The sequence below is a fragment of the Muntiacus reevesi genome, chromosome 2 (assembly GCF_963930625.1).
Source record: "Muntiacus reevesi chromosome 2, mMunRee1.1, whole genome shotgun sequence".
Taxonomy (NCBI): domain Eukaryota; kingdom Metazoa; phylum Chordata; class Mammalia; order Artiodactyla; family Cervidae; genus Muntiacus; species Muntiacus reevesi.
Window position 1 is genome coordinate 76184879 of NC_089250.1, and position 19615 is coordinate 76204493.

General features: G+C 43.7%; 1 protein-coding gene across 2 annotated transcripts in view; it reads left to right on the forward strand.

The window, feature by feature from the left end:
• The window catches only part of PTPN1 (protein tyrosine phosphatase non-receptor type 1), a 62505-nt gene that overhangs the window by 26563 nt on the left and 16327 nt on the right, over positions 1-19615 (forward strand). Inside the window, exons 2-3 of one of the 2 annotated variants that reach the window (XM_065922168.1) lie at positions 15845-15935; positions 18801-18901. In XM_065922168.1, coding sequence (XP_065778240.1) covers positions 15845-15935; positions 18801-18901 — 192 coding nt within the window. The remainder of the gene's footprint in view (positions 1-15844; positions 15936-18800; positions 18902-19615) is intronic. The other variant, XM_065922169.1, reaches the window with a different exon arrangement.

Below are 19615 nucleotides of genomic sequence, written 5' to 3' on the forward strand. Positions count from 1 at the left end.
GTCAGTTTTGCTGTCCCATTGACTTTTATGGGGGAATTCAGGGAGAGGGAAAACCTGTGCCGATGCCACTGACTTCCCAGAGCCATAAAGCCAGAGTAGTCTCTCGGAAACAGCATCGGATTGTAGTATTCCTCCCTGCTCAAAAAAAATTGAGTTGCAAGAATCCTTCATGAAAACTTTCAAACATATAGAAATAGATTAGTATAACGAACCCCCGTGCATTCGTCACCCAGTTTCAACATTATAAGCGCATGGCTCACCTTTTTTCCTCTGTACCCCCTACCCATTAACCCCTCCCAGCTCTCATTTATTTTGAAGTATGTCTAGCATGATAATAAATACTTTAAAAAAAAAATTTGAACACTCAGGATCAGAGGAGCCAGAGTCACGTTGCCTTTGGACTTGGAAAGGAAAGGGAAATGTCAGGGAAAGCTGACGTTAGTGTCCGGGATCTGGGCTGAGGCCCCGTCAGCCCGGACATACATGGACAGGCGTTCGGAGTGCGGCCTGTAGGGAGCTGAACATCATGGCATGCTCTGCTAGGCAGGGAGCTGGGAAGACAGCGCTTGCCTTTCCTGCCTGAATATCGTTTGCTGCAGAGGGCCCTGGGAGTGGGGAGGTGTGCTTTCTACCACGCTGAGTTCTCCTTAGCCTGGCTCCAGACTCCAGGAAAGCCTTCTTGATATTCCAACTGCTGACCTGCTCCTCCCCTGGTCTGTAGGGATGGGGTTCAGGGAGCCCGGATGGAGTGAAGCCTTCTCCAGGAATGTAGCACATCAGAGAGCTGTATCCCCTGCAGGAAAAGTGGAGAGGAAGAGGCACATCTTTCCAAGAAATGCTGCTCTCACACCCAGCCATTCCCTGGGTATCGTGGCAGGAAGTTACTCATCACTGGAAAATCACCCCTGACATTTCTGCTGAGGCCGTCCGAGAGCAGAGCTCTCAGAGATGGCGGGGTCACTGGTGCTCACTTGTTAGAGCCACTGCTTGTTTTCCAGCTCCATCCTCACGCTTTCTCGGTTTTCCTCATTCCACGTTCCTGTCTCTCAGCTTGGTTCATTCTGTTTAGCCCACTCAACTCAGGGGATCCTTGATGAGGGCCCTGCATCTGCAGGAGTCGTGCTCGGCAGGGAACACGCTAGACCCGGAGTGTCTGCTCCTTGGAACCGAGGAGGCTCAGACCGCAGTCTGGGAAAGCCTGTCTGGCCGTGTGGAGCAGAGGCAGCTTTAGAACATGGTGGGTGTGCCCTGTGCACCCCTGGGGGTCCCAGACCTGGGTCACAGGCCCAGATGAGGTGCAGGCCCACTCTGTCCTCTGACCACAGGCCTGGAGAGGGCCCAGGCGGCAGGCTGCTGGGGTTGCTCAGTGGAAGATGGCCATGCTTTCTCCTCCCCAGCCCTCATTTTTCAGGCTTCCTTTGAATCAACAGTGTTGGCACAGACTAGGCAAAACAGCTTGGGCATCAGCCGTCTGACTTCTTTTCTCTGCTTAGTGCTAACCAGTCGGCAAGGAGAGGCAGCAGGTCAGCAACGCTGGGAAGAGCTCTGCTCTGCACCATATGCGGCTGCTCCCCAGTCACTCCTGAGTTTGCAGTTCTCACTGTCACTGGCTCTTCTCGATGCCTTTCCCCTCTTCCTGTGAATAGATGCCCCTCCCAGCAGGCCAGCACTCAGTAGTGCTGTGTTTGGCCACAGCTGGTCTTCCCCACCGAGTGGGACCTCGGTGAGGACAGGGATCATGACAGAGCCACCTGCCCCGCAACACCGGCGCAGCATGAGATGCAAGGCAGGAAATTGACTGCAAGTACAATGATAGATTGTGCTCTGGGTTCTGAAGGTGATCCTCCTCAAAACTTGACTTTGGCACCATATGTAAGGCTTTGCTTTAAAAAATAGACGTGGGTGTTAAGACCAGTTACCTTTAAGAGTGTTACAGTTCTGGCTTTCTGACTACCCTGTTCTGGAGTGAACATGCCTTACTGAAGCTGCACAGTTTGCTCTGAGTAATCTTGGGAAGGTTGCTTTTCACGCAGTAAGAAAGCAAACATTCAAATGGCGAGCTTTTTTTCAAGTTTAGGCATTGCTTGTTCCACGAAAATGTCACTAGACTTAGTGTCTCTAAAGTTCTTTATTTATCCTGGTTTTTGCAAGATGTTTGATTTATTTGGTCCTAGGGATTTATTTTCCTGCTAAGCCAGCATAAATGTCATCATTTTGTGAGCCTTGGGAAGAAGAGTGTCTGGCTATTATTGTAATATCTTAAGGGATATTGCTTATGCAATAGCTTCAGTTATTTATGTATAATAGTGACCCAAGTCTGTGTCTAGCAATATGTATATGGATTTTTAGTTCCTATATAGTTTTAGTTGTAGCATTGAGATATCGAGCAAATCCTCTTGAGGAGAGATTTGGCATGCATCAGCTTTCAAAAGCTTCTAAAAATTGATCATATATTATTAGCAGAGATTTACTGCCTCCTTCCATCCCATAGAAAATGTATTATTATTATTATTTTTTTTTTTTAGAAAATGTATTTTTTGTGTATACAGTTCTGAGAAGGCAGATGACCAAAAGATCATGCAGCTGGTGCTCATGGCTTATGACTAGCGAGGAGGAGGGCAGTTGGTGGTGGTGGTGGTGGCCACTAAGCTGTGTCTGACTCTCTGCAGCCTCACGGACTGCAGGTTACCAGACCCCTCTGTCCGTGGGACTTCCCAGCAACAATGCTGGAGTGGGTTGCCGTTTCCTTCTCCAGGGGATCTTCCCAACCCAGGGATCGAACCTGCGGCTCCTGTATTGACAGGCATCTTCTTTAAAACAATTGCGTCTGAATATGTTGAAGGAGACGGGAAGATGTTCCAATTTAATTTGTTGAGGTACAGCTATTTTTGAAGAAGGAAATGGCAACCCACTCTAGTATTCTTGCCTGGAAAATTCCATGGACAGAGGAGCCTGGCGGGCTACAATCCATGGGGTCGCAAAGAATCGGACATGGCTGAGCAACCAAGCAACAACAGCACAGCTGTTTTATGCTGGATCTTGTTTGAAGTAGTTACTCAGAAAGTTGCCTTTTGCTTAAATATACTCAATAAAGTAAAATTTGCTTTGACAGAAGTTAAAAAGTTAGAAGTCAAAAAAAAAGTGAGAAGTCAGGTAACATGGAGAAGTATGCTTTTTACAAAGTAATCGCTTATTGACATAAGCGAACAGAAATAATTTAATGTTTTCATTGTTTTCCGTGTATTTCACTACAAGTTTAGACACAGAATATACATACCAGATAAATACGGAGGCAGAACTTTGTGCCAAAGCCATGCTGCCTACCCTTTCCTTACAAAAGAACAAAGGAACAGTGTTCATCTTAAGTGCAGAAATAACCATTGTGGGTATTTTTAATTTCCTACCATTTTAATCTCCTGTGTTCCTCTTGGTTTTTGCTAAATAGTTGCAAAGAATGAATCGAGCCTACATTAATCTTAAAAAAAAACAAAACTCTACCTAGTTTTAATGGTTTTTCTTTCTCTGAAAAATAGTGATTTGTTCTTTCTGAAATCTGAAAGATCAGATGCAGCTGCATTTTTGTTACTATTTGAGTTTAGGGAGAGGGAGGTCAAGCACTCTGAATGAACACAGAGATTAGCAGAGTAACTGTTAGGCTGACAAAAGGAGAGGAAACACCTAATCTTTGCATAGTTTGAGATTTAAAGGCAATAGAATGGGTATAGTTGAAAACTGTAGGAGGAAAATAAACCAGATGGATTAAAATTCTTTTTTTTTCTGAAGTGTTATTACATACTGAAGAAGATGACGACTTTCTACCATTATAATGAAGCAATAAAGGAAATCGCAGAGGAAAAGGTCAATAGGGTTTGAATACTTAAAAATTTAGAACTACTTTAAAACTTTTTATTACTTAGGTAATGCATATGTGCTGTAGAAAGCCATCGGAAAACAATAGAAAATAAAAAATCTCTTAATCATTCTCCCAAGTGGCAGCTCTATTGTTGTAATGACGTTTTACGATCATCCTTCCACACTTAAAAAAATTTTTATGTAGGGGAAATTAACTTTAAATGTGCAAACAAATAAGTTGGAAAAGTGGTTTCCAGCACAGACAAAGAATTGATGGCTTTAAAATATGTAAAGAGCTTACATGAGTAAGAAAAATGCTTATGTTCTCCAGGACCGGTGGACAAAGACAGACATCCATTCCATTGTACCTCCTTCACCAGACGTTGAGTGCCTGTTGGTAAAGTTAAAGGAGTGCTTCCTGTGCACAAAAGCAGCTGTTAGAAGGGACAGACGTGGCATTCTGTCATCTGTATGTTTTATTCCAGCGTTTTGAGGCATACCAAGATATAAGTGAAAATATATGGGAAACATTTTTCTTTAAACTTTCAAAAATAATGTAGGTGAGTGTGTATATAAACTTGAGATGGAAAACTGTGTTTTTTTCCCAATTATTTATTTATTTTACTTTACAACATTGTATTGGTTTTGCCATACATGGACATGAATCCACCACAGGTGCACATGTGTTCCCCATCCTGAACCGCCCCCCCCACCTCCCTCCGCATCCCATCCCTCTGGGTCATCCCAGGGCACCAGCCCGAGCACCCTGTATCATGCATGGGCCAAACGACTGTTCTGTACATCTGTGTCTCTCTTGCTGTCTCACATACAGGGTTATCATTACCATCTTTCTAAATTCCGTATATATGCGTTAGTATACTGTATTGATGTTTTTCTTTCTGGCTTACTTCACTCTGTATAATAGGCTCCAGTTTCATCCACCTCAGTAGAACTGATTCAAATGTATTCTTTTTAATGGCTGAGTAATAGTCCATTGTGTATATGTACCACAACTTTCTTATCCATTCGTCTGCGGATGGGCATCTAGGCTGCTTCCATGTCCTGGCTATTATAAACAGTGCCGCGATGAACATCGGGGTGCACGTGTCTCTTTCAGATCTGGTTTCCTTGGTGTGTATGCCCAGCAGCGGGATTGCTGGGTCATATGGTAGTTCTATTTTCAGTTTTTTAAGGAATCTCCACACTGTCTCCATACTGGCTGTACTAGTTTGCATTCCCACCAACAGTGTAAGAGGGTTCCCTTTTCTCCACACCCTCTCCAGCATTTATTGCTTGTAGACTTTTGGATAGCAGCCATTCTGACTGGCATGTAAGGGTACCTCACTGTGGTTTTGATTTGCATTTCTCTGATGATGAGTGATAGTGATGTTGAGCATCTTTGCATGTGTTTGTTAGCCATCTGTATGTCTTCTTTGGAGAAATGCCTGTTTAGTTCTTTGTCCTACTTTTTGATTAGGTCTTTTATTTTTCTGGAATTGAACTGCAGGAGTTGCTTGTATATTTTTAAGATTAATTCTTTACCCGTTGCTTCATTTGCTATTATTTTCTCCCATTCTGAAGGTTGTCTTTTCACTTGGCTTATAGTTTCCTTTGTTGTGCAGAAGCTTTTAATTTTAATTAGATCCCATTTGTTTATTTTTGCTTTTATTTCCAATATTCTGGGAGGTGGGTCATAGAGGATCCTGCTGTGGTTTATGTCGGAGAGTGTTTTGCCTATGGGAAAACCGTTTCTTAAACAAGATTCCCCACTAACAATAAAACTAAACAATAAAGGAAAAGATTAATAAATTGAACTGTGTTGACATGAAGAACTTCTCTTCATCAAAAGACACCATTAACATTGGGTTGTTTGCAGAAATGGCCTGCGCATAGGTCAGGTTGTCCTTAATTTACCCACAGTGTACGGCGCGTGTGCTTTTACGCGTGGCGCCTGCTGCCCGTCTTTGTTCCCAGGCGCCGCTGTTCAGGGCTAGAACCCTCACCCTAATCCCCAGGAGGAAGCAAAAGGGAACGCACGTGCGGATGGAGGGCGGGGCTTCTCCAGGAGGGATCAGATCCTTGGTGTTGGGGAGGGGTGTAGGTAGAGCACGCGCCTGCTCGGAGCTCTGGTCCTTCAGCTTTGCTTTTGGTCCCTGATGAGCAGTCGTGGGCCTGTCTGAGTGAGTTCTGTGTGACAGCCTCGCGGGTGTTTGTCTGGCCGTCGTCCCCCCTGGGGCACAGGGTCCACAGGGGCAGGACTTTGCCGCCTTGGTCACCCTCCTGTCCTTACTGCTTTCCACGTCGTCAGTGCTAAACAAATATTTGGATGAATTAAAGAGATTCAGACATTGAATCTATACTTTGCTTCCTTAATCCACATGTGCACAGTTCTTGCAAAGAGCTTGGTCACCGCTTCCTCTCTTCCCCGAATTGTCATTTTACTTTTGTGGCTTTGCTAAAGAACTATCACTTTAGAATGCTTTTGAGCATCAGGCGCATCTTCCTTCATCATCTCTAATCCCCAAATGGTTTGTAGAAAAGTACATTTACATCTAGAAGATATTTAGAAAACTCACTTGGTTGGTAACAAGAGTACAAAAGCCTTTTCTTTGGTTATGGTAAGAGAATCTTGTACTACTCTTGAAATATTAAACAAATTCTTAACCAAAGCTGGTTTCATTTTGACATTCTGTTTCCCTCCCTTCACACTCCTAGATTATCCATAGAATGCCATCAGTTTCATAAATATGGTTCTCAGCTATTTCAGAGGAGGCGTACTGTGTGGGTTCCTCAGGTCCCTCTTGGGAGAGTGACCGTGGAGGAGGAAGCTGGTGGCTGGGAGTCTGGTTCCCTGCAAAGAAGGTGTGAGCCTTCCACTCTCAGATGTCTGCCGGCTGCTTGTGTCCTTAGTCAGCTGTGCCACTGTCCTCGGCAAGGTGCCAGAACCCCAGGGCCTGGACACTTAAACTGGCCTTATGGAAAGCAGAGGGTAAACAAAACAGAAGTGAAAGTGGATTCAGTTTTTTAGACTGTTCTCTTACAGGAATGGTTTTGTGGTTCTCAGCATTCAAAAAAAAAAAAAATGCTTGTTCCAATATGTTTCATTGACATCAGTTACTGTAAGTCTGATTCATTTTCTGCCTATTGATTTCTGCCCAAGGAGAAATTTATGACATTTAACAGAAAACGTAAGTGATGTTAAAAAGCAACAAAAACCAGATATTTTAAGGATTGTAAAAATAAGGTTTAAAGTCAGTGACCCTTGAAAACACAATTTTTATATTTCTTTGTTAACTATTTGACTGTGTAACCATAGAGTTGTTAAAAATAAAGTAAATGATAATGTTAACATTATATTAAGTGTCAAAAAGATAATATAATTTACTTTGAAGATTTTTTTTTCCCCTTAATACTCCGCAGCTCTACTCTGACCCTGGCGTGTGGGCGCTGACTCTTACTGCAGGGGTGTGCTGGGGCCACTCCACCCTTGGCGTCTCCTGTCTCCCCATCCGTGTTCCTCTGGACTGGCTTCTAAAGTACCCAACCTTTGTGTTCTGTGGAGAGTTTATCTTCATCTGTTAAGGTCTGTTGTTGCTTAAATTTCAGTGGTTGTCAATTTCATTTCAAGATTTCTCATTTATTCTTCGCTATCTGCTTACTGTGGCTTCATTTATTCCTTTCTAGTTGTATATGTAACATCTTTTTTATACACGATTTCTTTATTTATCCCTGATCTCAAATATATTTATCTTTAAAGTGCCTGACAAGCTAACAGTAAATTTCATGTCAAATAGTTATTTCTCTAGTTGATTATCTTTTTTGGAGCTAGTCTTTTGTGGTGGTGTGTGTTTTTCTTTTTTTGTTATTGTGCTTACAGATGATTTTGAGTGGGAGGTCTGATTTTTTCATTTGTTCTTGCTTTGTTTTTGAGCCTAGCTGTGCCACTGTGTTTTTCTCTATGTTTAATCGACCCTCACTTTGTGTTCAGAGCTGAAATCAGCCCCACCACCTCCACTGGTTGGTTCCCCGGTTCCCCTTGCCGACTTTGTGGTGGGTACTCCACACTTCCCATGCCTGCCCTCATCTTCTCATTTGTGGGGAATTTGTAAAACAATTTGATTATGCTTTTTTCCATGTCATTTTCCAAATGCACATAATTGTTCTGGAAGTGATTTGTAACTCCATTATCTTTGAACCTCACCCCCAACCAGTGGACAAGATGACCCAACATTTCCGCAAGCTCTGGCAAGGATGATCTTTGTAGATCTTGCTGTCTTTTAAATGCAGGCCAGTTGTGTTCATTTCTCCTTCCTCTCTTTCAGCTTACCACATTAGATTCTGAGGTCCTTGGTTTACTTTTCAGCATCTTTTTCTATTCAGTACATAATCATTTTAAACTTTAAACCAAAGCAAGCTTGCTACTAGTTAACTAAATTTTAAACTCTGTATTATCTAAGCATTGTAGATTATCTTACAGTTTAGCAGTATTGACTATGACTTCTGGCATATTGATTATATAAATGGATAAATATAATAGTTTCCTAAGTTTTATTGGAAGGGCTGAAGCTGAAGCTCCAATACTTTGGCCACCTGATGTGAAGAGCTGACTCCCTGGGAAAGACCCTGATGCTGGGAAAGACTGAAGGCAAAAGGAGAAAGGGGTGGCAGAGGATTCGATGGTTAGATAGCATCATTGACTCATTGGACATGAATTTGAGCAAACTCTGGGACATAGTGAAGAACAGGGAAGCCTGGTGTGCTGCATTCCATGGGGTGGCAAAGAATTGAACATGACTTAGTGATGACTTAGCGACTAAACAACAACAAAGATTTTTGTAGTAAATTATATTGTTCCATTAACTAGTATAGACAAAGAATACAGCATTGCTTTCAGCTTGAAAGATGTTGAATTTCTGATTTTGATAATTTGTGTATTTCTCAGTATGCTTTACTATACAGTAATTTTATTTTACTTTATTTTATTTTAGTGGAGTGCAGTTTATTACACTGGTGGGCCCAAGGCAGGGTCTCCTCTTAGCCAAGGACCTATAGAGTAATTTTATATTCTCATTTATAATGCGATTTATGAGTAACAGAGTTTGTTCAACACAAACATTACTTGAAGATTTGGTTGCTAAAATTCTAGTCTAGCCACCGCCCCCCCCTTCTATATATATCTTCCTATTCAGTGGTGACTACTTGCAAGAGTTCCAGGAAATGTATGCCCTGTATGTTCACATATTATTTTAAATTATTGCGTTTACTGTACTTCTGTATTTCCCTTTGATCTAGCTCTATTTCTGAGAGCCAGTAGCTTCCTTAAAGTACTAGGTAACAGCTAGAACAAATTAGGCAACCTTGTGTAAAAAGAGGGTGTGGGGAGCATAGACGATGTTGAAGATGCTACGGGAGTTGCAGTTTGCTGCAATTATAGCAAGTACAAGATACCACTGGGGTTTTTTCTTCCCTCAGACATTTAAAAACAGATGGCTGTCTAAATCATCTGAAAATAACCATTTTCGCTTTGAATTCGTGTTTTAGTAGCTCTTTTAGTACTATCTTGTCGAGAGGCTGTGTGACTCAGTTGCAAAGCAAAATAGTAATAATAATAATAACTGTTGTTATTATTGAAAAGCAGGAGTGGAACAGACATTTGCTTAAACACATTCCCTTTCAAGAACATTTCTATTCCATAATATGAAGCAGACTGGTATAGAGTTAGGACTCTTTGAGCGCCTTTAGAACCATTCCTTAATTTCAGTCATTAGAATTAGGTTGAATGCCCACTCTGGGCCCGGGCTGGTACTAGGAGGGTTGAGAGTCTAGGACCTTCCCAGCAGACTCCCAGCTTTCATGAGACACTGGCTCCACCTCATCGCTGTTGGATAGTTGTAAGAGAAGTAATGCATTTTACAGTGGGGCCAGAGACATTCCCCCTGTTGTGGGACTGAAAAGAGAAGGATGTTCAAACTAAAATCTCTAGGTTTCACTTAACAAAGTGCTGTAAACATTAGAATATTTCTGCAAGCCTGGCTTTTATGCCTATGTGTTTTTAAAAATTAGAACTCTCAACGTAAATCATTATCAGCTTTATCCCATGTTTGACTTTTGCCTAATTGGATTTGGGAGCTATTTGAATAATGGATAATGAGCTTTCCTGTAAATAGAGAAACCAATTGACTCTGGGCCCTAATTCATTCTGTTCCCAGAGCTTTATGAGGAGCTCACTGGAGGTCATCAGTCATCTTGTTAAGTGAGTGTGGAAGGATGGGGAATCAGAACTAGCTTCAGAAATTTTTCAAGTAATGATGGTTTCTGCTCTTCCTTGCCTGTTAAGATTGATTTTCAGTTCAGATGTTTTGTTTAAATTTTATCAGGCATCTTTATCCCAACTTTCTAACCCAGCCCAGTCATAATTTTAAAAGAACTTGCTTTTTTTTTTTTTTCTCCCATGAAAATGATTCACTGTAGAAATGAGTCAGATCATTTTGGGTACCCAGTGCCTATATGAAATGACACGGTGTAATTTAAACCACTCACCAGTAAGCTGTGACTGAATATGAGCCCTCCTTTGGCCGCACATCATCAGATGTATTCTCTAGGAGAGCATGCACGTTTGATGTCTGTTACACGTGATGCTTTCTTCCGTCACACTTCTGAAAGCTATACTAAGAATAGGAAATGGGCCCCAGAAAAGCCGGTGAAGCGCCATCCGAGGGAAGGAGACAGGTAGGTTGTCTGTTTGTTGGTATAGGTCCTTTCACTGTTAAAATTTCTCATTCAATGTGATCTCATCCCTGAAATGGTGAGGTGCACTTTGAATGGTGCTTGAAATGTTGAATGGGGATTTTTTTAGGGGATGCTTCTGAGACTATGTTTCATGGCAAGTTTACTATTTCATTTTTGGCTTGGCTCCTAAATTTACCCAACAGTCATCTAATCATCATCAGCTTTAATGCCTGTATTCTGTTTTATTTTCTCTGTGTGGCTATTTCACATACTTCAGTGGATTATTTAATCTTTGGTCAGAGTAATAAAAGATCTAGGGATACCGTATACTTGTGATGGCAGTCTCCTTAAACTTGATCATTAGTCAGTGATCTGCTTTTCTTCAACTGCTAGAAAGTTGACTTACCTTTGATACACTTTTAGAATGCAGAAATCTTGTTTTGCTGTAGTTCTGTCACATTTAGTGGTACAGTTGTTCTACTTTTTTCTAAACACTATTGGTAGTTAACTTTTAGTTTTAAAGGTGCTTTTATCACTCCTCAATATTAATACTATAATCCTGGCATTTTATTTTACTGAGTGAAATGTAAACTCTTGTATTTAAAACCTGCATATATTTCTCATATGCAATTCTGAAATAGAGAAACACTTAAACCGGGTTTGTTTTATTATTTGTAAATTATACCTCAAAATTGGTTAGACAACAGGGACCTATTGTATAGCACATGTAGCTCTGCTTAATGTTATGTGGCAGCCTGGATGGGAGGGGGGTTTGGAGGAGAATGAATACATGTCTGTGTGTGGCTGAGTCCCTTCTCCATTCACCTGAAACTGTCAGGGCATTGTTAATTGGATACACCCCAGTACAAAATAAAAAGTAAGAAATTTGGGGGAAAAAATAAATCAGGAAACAAAAAGAAATTGGTTAGAAAAACTAACTGAACTACATATTTAAGATCTGTTCATTTAACTCTTTGAGTCTACCTTAATTTTAAACTCTTCTTTTAAAAGTATTGTGTGCATAGCTTCTATTTCCCAATATTTTTATTAGCTGTCTCCAAATTTCGGTGTGCTCTCTTCAACCAAAAAGTACAGATTAATAAATCCTCCGGTTGCATAAAATCAGTCGCACACTGTTGTTATTTTGGCCCTTATTTCCTCAGAATGAATATTTTTTTCAGTTATTCATATCAACTGTTTCTTCCATTTTCTTTCAGCCATACCAGCTGGACTGCTCAAGATTGTTTCATGTCATAAGGCAAATTTGTACCTATTGGTGAACACTTCCAAATAACAACTAGAGTAAGAAATTTGAAAAAAAATTTTTTTCCCTTCAAGTCATTTTTCTGTGCTGTGTAGCATTTCCCTGAAAGCTTAATCTCAGCCATAAAAGATGTCATGGGTACATTCCTACTAGATTAATTTGTTTAATCTCAAGTGGGTTTATAATATATTACCATACTTTTAAATTGCTGTCTAGTCTCTCGTATGAGTCAAAAACCTTGCCATTTTGTAGGTTTTTCTTTTAAGTAAGTAGAATAGCAGAAAGTGGACTTTCTCTTTAAATCCAAGGTGAATGTATACATGGTTTAAGAAGTTAAATAGTACCACGGTGGTCTTATAATCCAGTTATTTGCTGCCCACATCGCCCCATTCCCAGTCTTTCTCTTTATGAATGACTTTTGAACTCTTTGAACCTGCTTCGAGCTTGTATTTATTTCCAGTTTTTAAGGAAAATGTTTATCCTTGGATTCATTGGTTTAGATCTTCAGTGAGTTACGTCGTTTTCTTAAACAGCCATCCCTTCTGCTATCTCTCTTTGCTTCCCCTCCTCCGTTCTCCCAGTATGTTAGACTTTTTGGTGAAAGCCATATTCATTATTTACATTGTTTGCCTAGCACATAGTCACAGATAGTGTTGTACTGTCATGCTTTCCTTTTTAATAGATTTTCTTGTAGTTATTAATTGCCTTTTCTTCATTTGCATAGTTTCCTTTCTGCCTGAGTCACTAGGGAAGCCCCTGCCTGTTGTTAACTCTTCTCGTACCTTCTGAGAACCTCTCACAACAATTTTCCATAAGTTCAGTTAGCACTATCCAGTAGAAATACTGTACCAGCCATCTATGTAGTTCTGCTTTTTCTAGTAGCTGCAGTAAGAAGGGGCTTCCCAGGTGGCGCTAATGAAAGACATAGGAGACATGGGTTCGATCCCTGGGTCAGGAAGATCCCCTGGAGAAGGGCATGGCAATCCAGTATTCTTGCCTGGAGAATCCCACGGACAGAGGAGCTTGGCAAGCTACAGTCCATGGGGTCGCAAAGAGTCAGACATGACTGAGATGACCTAGCACGCAGCAAGAAAGGTAAAAGGAAACAGATGAAAGTAATAGTATAGTTTGCTTAATCCGACATGTTCACAATGTCATTTCAACCAGTAGTCAATGTTTGACGTATTTGAGATATTTTTCTTTCTTTTCTTAGTACTAAGTTATCAAAACCCGTTGTGTGTTTTCTGCACTTGCACAGCCTCTCTTTTCGGACTCGCCACGTCTCGGGGGGCTCATGGGTACTGTGTTAGAGCAGGTTGGGTGGCTCCGCGGCTGCAGCTCGGATCGGAGGAGGCCTCCCTCCTGGACGCTTCCGTCCCCCTGTCTGGTCGCTGGCTCTGAAGACTGCCGCATGGCGACCATCTTGAGACTGCTTTGCTTTGCTTCTCAGGTGGCGTCCCTGTTTTCTGGACTGCAGGTATTCTCATTCCCCTCTGGTGGTTTTGCTCAGCCATGGTGGGCAGAGGCATGCTGTCGGCATGTCCATCTCTTGAGTCACTCTGGCCGGTCCAGCCGCTCACCTCCTGGGGCTGCTGCGTAGCTGTCCTCCTGGGGCCTCCCCTGCCGCAGCCTGCATGGAAGTTTCCTGTGCCTTTGCCCTTGTGCTGGATCCTTTTTTGTTCGTTTGTTTTTCCCCTGGGTATCTTACATCTTTCTCTTCCTTGGTTTTTTCCTTCACTCGGGTGGAAACTCCAGTGATCGCTGAGAAAAGGGAGCAGAGGTGGTGGGCTTTCTGAGACCCTGTAGATCTGAGCCGTTTCTCTCGTTCCCTCTTGTGTGACGATTATTGGGGCTGTGTATAGAATTCTAGGTTAGACATCATTTTTCTTCAGAATTTTGAAGGCATTGCTTAATTGTCATTCAGCTTTCAGTGTTTTTGCAAAATCTGAAGCCATTCAGATCCCCTTACCTTTTGAAAGTGAACTGTGTTTCTTCCTGGAAACTTACAGAATCTTCTCTTTGTTGGCGAGATCCTGGACCTGCACGTTACTGTGCTCCAGTGTGGGTCTGTTTTTATCACTTGCTGAGCACTTGATGTGTCTGGTAGATTTCCTTAACTATTTTTTAGTGTTTTCTTTCCTTGTATTTTATTCTGCTTCATTTTCCATTGTTATTTATTTAGGCTTTGCCTTCTAGAAAGGCAGAGTTTCTTCTACCTTTATCTCCTGACTCTTCAGTTAAGCTTATCATTTCTGCCATCTTGCTTTCAAGTTTTTATCCAACATCCTGTTCTTAATCCATGAATACAATGAATACAGGATCTTATCTTAGTATATTAATGATAAATATATTTTAAAGCTTTTGTTTCTCTGCACTTTATTTCCTCCAAGGGGCTTGTTTTTCCCCTGTTTTGTTTTTCCTTTAAATCTCTTTCACACTAGAGCCTTTCTTCCTCTGCCGTCTCTTACTCGGTGGTCTGCGCGTGATGAAGACGGGGGTCTTCCAGGGTCTACTGCAGGCTCCCAGCAGGTGCACGGGGCTGGTCAGCACACATCTGCCTCAGGCCTCTGGGTGCAGGTGGGCTGTTATTTGCTTACCCTCATGATGGTATCTTTTGGTCTTTCCTCTTGTTTGCTTGTATCACCTGGATGGTGCTCTGCCCCGATTCATATTTCAGATTTCAGCAGAGGTGTGAGGCGGCAGGCCCCCAGCAGCAGGAGAGGGGAGGTGGGGGTGGAGATGCAACTCCTCTCGTCCAGCCCCGCCCCGCCCCTCCCTGCGGAGAATCCCACCCCTCGTTCCAGAAGCAGGCTTCCTGCCCTTCTGGAGGGTTCTGTGGTGGAAGTCAGGCCGGCGCTCTGCCGTCCCCACCACCGCTGTGACCGAGCCTCCTCCCACCTGCCAGCTGCCCGTCACTCTGGTTGCGTCTTCCAGAGCTGTGCTACTGTTGTCCGAGCTCCTGTTCTCTCCCCGCGGGCTTGTCCTTTTTTTTCTAAGTTGTGGTAAAACACACATAGCATAAATCTAGCATCATAGCCGTTTTCAGGTGCGCAGGTCAGCGGCATTGAGCACATGTGCACACTGCTGGGTGAGCGTGTCTTTTCTGAAAGCACTAGTAAGACAGGTGTGAGAGGAGACCTCCCCGTGCGGTTATGGTGGTGATGGAGAGCAGCATGAGGTGTGTGGTCTGTCTAGCAGGATACACGCTGCAGTCTTCTGTGAGTCCAGGCACTTGCTCTTTCTGACAGTTTGATTTAATGGGATTTGTTTACCATCCGCTAGGAAAGCATTCGGGGTTTCCCAGGTAGTGCTAGTGGTAGAGAATCCACCTGCCAGTGCAGGATACTTTAGAGATGCAGGTTTGATCCCTGGGTTGGAAAGATCCACTGAAGCAGGAAATGGTAACGCACTCCAGTATTTTTGCCTGCAAAATCCCATGGACAGAGGAACCTGGCAGGCTACAGTTCATGGGGCTGCAAAGAGTTGAACATGACTGATCGTGTATGTGCATGCGAGTGCGCACACACATACGGGAAAGTGTTTGGATAGTTGTTTGGCAGAAAAGGGCATTTTATCTGCTCGTGATAAACTGTAGCTTTACAAGAGGTTGCAGATGGAATTCCCAGGCCTGACACAGAAGTCTCTCCAGGATCTGATCTCCACCCACCTGTGTACTCCAACCCCCGTGCCTCTGCGGTGCTGGGTGTTGCTGAGTACTCCGCCCCGTTTCCGTCTCCTTGCCCTCTTCCGTGTCATTCCAGCTCCCAGCCCCATGCCACTTCTCCCACCCGTGGCACGTGGTTGTCCTTCTGTCTTCCTCCCATGACCTTGGACATGCCTCTGAATTAGCACCTTGCCTTTCCCACACTCCCCAGTTCCCTTTGATGTTTGTTTCTGCGCCGCGTCTTCCTCAGTGCTTGGCACGTGGCCTGCACGCAGTCAGCTGGACTCCTGGTGCCAGAGATTTCAAGAGAGAACTCTTTATCTCTTATTTTGTAGGATATCCGACATGAAGCCAGTGACTTCCCATGCAGAGTGGCCAAGCTTCCTAAGAACAAAAACCGAAACAGGTACAGAGACGTCAGTCCCTGTAAGTATTCACACACCACAGCTACCTGCTCCCATCCAGCTGGCTCCTCCAAGACTGCAGGCCTCTCAGACTCCTTTAGCCCCGGGGTCTGGTAATAAATCAATAGCAGTCAAGGTTGATGACTTGGTTGTTTCCTATGATAAAGGTGCTAGAGACTTAGAGTGATGGTGCACTTTCCCTCCCATGGAGAAGGGCTAAGTTTTCGGTTTCTAGAAAATTCAGCAAAGTTCAAAGCACTTCTCTTAGCTTTGACATTAAAATAAGGATGAATCATTTTCCTACCAGCTGAGTGTGTGCAATGGCAGGCATAATATAACCCCTTCTGGGTGACTCAGCGACAGTACTGTTAGGCCCCAAGCATTGTACTGACCGGTAGCGATGCCCTGCACTGGCATGGGGGGGCGGGGGTAGGGGAGGCACTCACCCGCCACCTCAGCTGGAGACGCGGTCGGCTCTGCTCTCTGACCTCACCTCTCCCCCACCCCACCCCTCCCCCATCACTGTTTCTCTGGCTCTTTCCTGCCATTAGCTCGCAGTGTGCCCGCTGGCAGCCGCCGCTGCCTTCTGAGTACTGGACTCTCAGTCCGCTGATGAGTACTGGACTCTCAGTCCGCTGACACCTCGAAAGTGAATGAGTGTGTCAGAATCTGTGTAAAGTGAGAGAAAGTGGGGCGGAGGGGAGAACAGGAGCCTCACCGCCTCCTCTGGGTCACAGAGAGCGTTGGGACTCAGCTCCCCGCGGCGTCGCCCAGCAGCGGGGGCCCGTGGCTGCGGCAGCTCCACAGCGGTGCCCTCTGCGGGGACGTGATGATGCCGCCAGGCCCCGGGGCAGGCCTACCCCGCCGAAGCCCGCTGCGGTGGAGCTCCCGTGGCCGGCATCCCGGCATCCTGCCGGGTGGTGCAGCGCCCAGTCCCTGGGAGAGGAGTGAATCAGACCTGGGCTGGCGCTGAGCAGTCTGCCTCCAACGGATGCCATGGCTTTCTGCTCCTGTGAGCAGGCGGCCGCAGGCGGGTTGCCCTCTCTGATCTTCAGCCACACAGGAGTCACAGGGATCTCAGGACTGGGCGCACGCTGAAGTCAGGTCGCATCAGCATGTAGCCCTGTGTCTCACTCCGTGTTGGCTGTGGTTGAGACGGTCAGGAACTGAAGTGCCTGCCAGGAGCATCCACTGTGCAGGCCTTGGTCAGGTGACACAGGATTTAGCACTTCTAGGCTATGGCCCCACATAGATTTTATTTAAAAATAATACTCATGGCCCCTTCTCAGGGAATTCTGCCATGAGGCCCTGGCCAGCTGCCCTGCGCTGGAATCACCATCACAGTTCACACCGTACACACGGTGCCCACCGAGCCCTCGGTCTGTAGCCTTTGCTGTCCTCACTCTGAATCAGGCAACAATATTATCTTTCATATTTCTTTTCTGTGTTTTCAATCAGTATTCATCTAAATAATTCTGTAAATCAGCTTTATAGAGAAAAAAACAGCATTTGAAATATTCTTCCAGGGATACAATTCCCAAACTTTTTAACCAGTCTTAACTCCTTGCATTTTTCTCCCCTACCCTCCACTCTTCACTAGAGAAGGTAGTTTGCTTTTAAAGTTATGAAGGAAATGGGGAGAATGTTTCAAGGTAGAAGGTGATCCTGTTACCTTCCATTTGGCAGGTGACATACTCAACACTCAGAAGATAAGTTGTCTGCCCACGGTCACCACCCGGTGCTGTGAGACCTCTCATCTCCATGACCTGTTTCAGTATCACCCAAGTATTTCAGTGTATCCTGACCCTCTATGATGAGAAACATTATCCCAGACAATGGCTAATTTACTAAAACATCTCTTTGGAATGCTTTTGAATAGAAAGCCCCTAACTGCTTATCCCCGTTAAGTTTTCCTTTCTTGCTGGGCAAGGGGAGAACTATTTATGGGTCATCACTGAGTTTACCATCCCTTGTGTTACCAGAAATAAAAACACCCACCTGTGCTTGTTAAAGGCCCTGGCAAGATAAAGAAAGTTGCTCTCGGGAAAATAGGACTTTTGTGACAAAATTGTGGTAAAGAGGAAAAGAAGTGGTTGTGCTTTTTTAGTAATCTGGGGCAGACCAAACGCAAGTGTATTTCTAAAAGCTATTCCGAAAGTTACTTTTAATGTATTTTCAGTGTTGTGTTTTGAATTCAGAGTCTATGTTTTCCTGTTAAACTCTCTTTTAAATGTCTTTGATTGTGACATTTATGTTATACTTGAACTTTTTTAAAGACAACCTTGTATCAAGGAATTCGAGGTATGAATTTTCACACTGTTGTATACTTCAGCCATTTAATTTTGGAAGCATTAGGCACAGGTGAGGCTGAGACATGATCGTAAATCTTACCAACTTGGTTCATTGTACCCACTTGAGCTTCAGGGACTGGGTGGAATATTGGTGGATTTTGTTCCCTTTTAAAGATCAAAGCCATTGCATTTTTCACTCATAAAGGTATATTTTAGGCCTGAGAGAATAGATTTCTTGGTGTCCCGTTTCCCCCCCCCCCACCCCCAGTCTTCTGAGGTGTGAGGACAGTAATAAATTTTTATAAAACAATAAAGCCTAGAAACAGATTTCCCAAACAGGAGTTAATCTCTGTTTTAGTGTAATTTGTTTCTGTTACTATTTTGTATTAAGTTTCAGATACTTTCAAAAACCTTCTGAAAGTACTAGTTGTTCCCATTATTGGAGACACTAATTTAATCTCAAAACAGTTTGGACTCACCCAGTGTGAATGCCCTGAGCGCCTCACTCGCCTTCTCTGCTTTCCCCGTAGGGCTCATCGCCTCTGCAGGCACTTAAGTCCCCCCGGATTAACCTTGCGTTCTGGCTTGCCTTTCAGTTGACCACAGTCGGATTAAACTTCATCAAGAAGATAACGACTATATCAATGCTAGTTTGATAAAGATGGAAGAAGCCCAAAGGAGTTACATTCTCACCCAGGTAAACAGAGTCTGAATTTTTCTGTAATGGTTTTTGCCTCTTTGCACAGCCTGAGAGTGACAGTGCCGTAATCCACGCCTCAGATAAAGTTTCCCACATCTTTTAGATCAGGTTTCTAACCCAAAGCAGCAACACGGAAGGGAAAAGTCTTCCTTCAGAGACTCAGTCTGATCATGACGTGAATCTTTTCTGGGAAGTATGGCACTCCTGGGTTTGTAGACAGCAGCAGTGAAGTGCCAGGGTTGTCCGTCTAGTTTGTTGACAGAGGCTGTAGACAGAGAGGACGGTACCCGTTTCGAGTCTCTAAGTGTTTGCCTCAGGGCATCAGGGCTGCTTATGGACTTGGAGAGGGTTAGTAATAGACCAGAAATCTTTATCCAGACGGCCTTTGACAATTCCTCTGCATGGTCCTCATTTTTGGGGGGGTGGAGGGGTGAGGTAGATTATGTGGAGAAGCATGCAAAATCACCTGAAACTCCCATTGCTTTTTGGCATCTTTATGGAAAAAGAAATCACAGCAGTGGTTTCATAATTGGCCTTTTGTGAAACACTGGTATATGACCCAAAGACCACGGGAGTCTGGGGAAGGGGGTGAAGGGGTCTCTTTTAACTGATTTTCTCAAGTCTTCATCTGTTAGTGGTACACTGATTCACACAGTCTAAATCTCTCTCTCTCTGTTTAAATCCTGATTTTCTCTTCTCTCTTTCCATGTC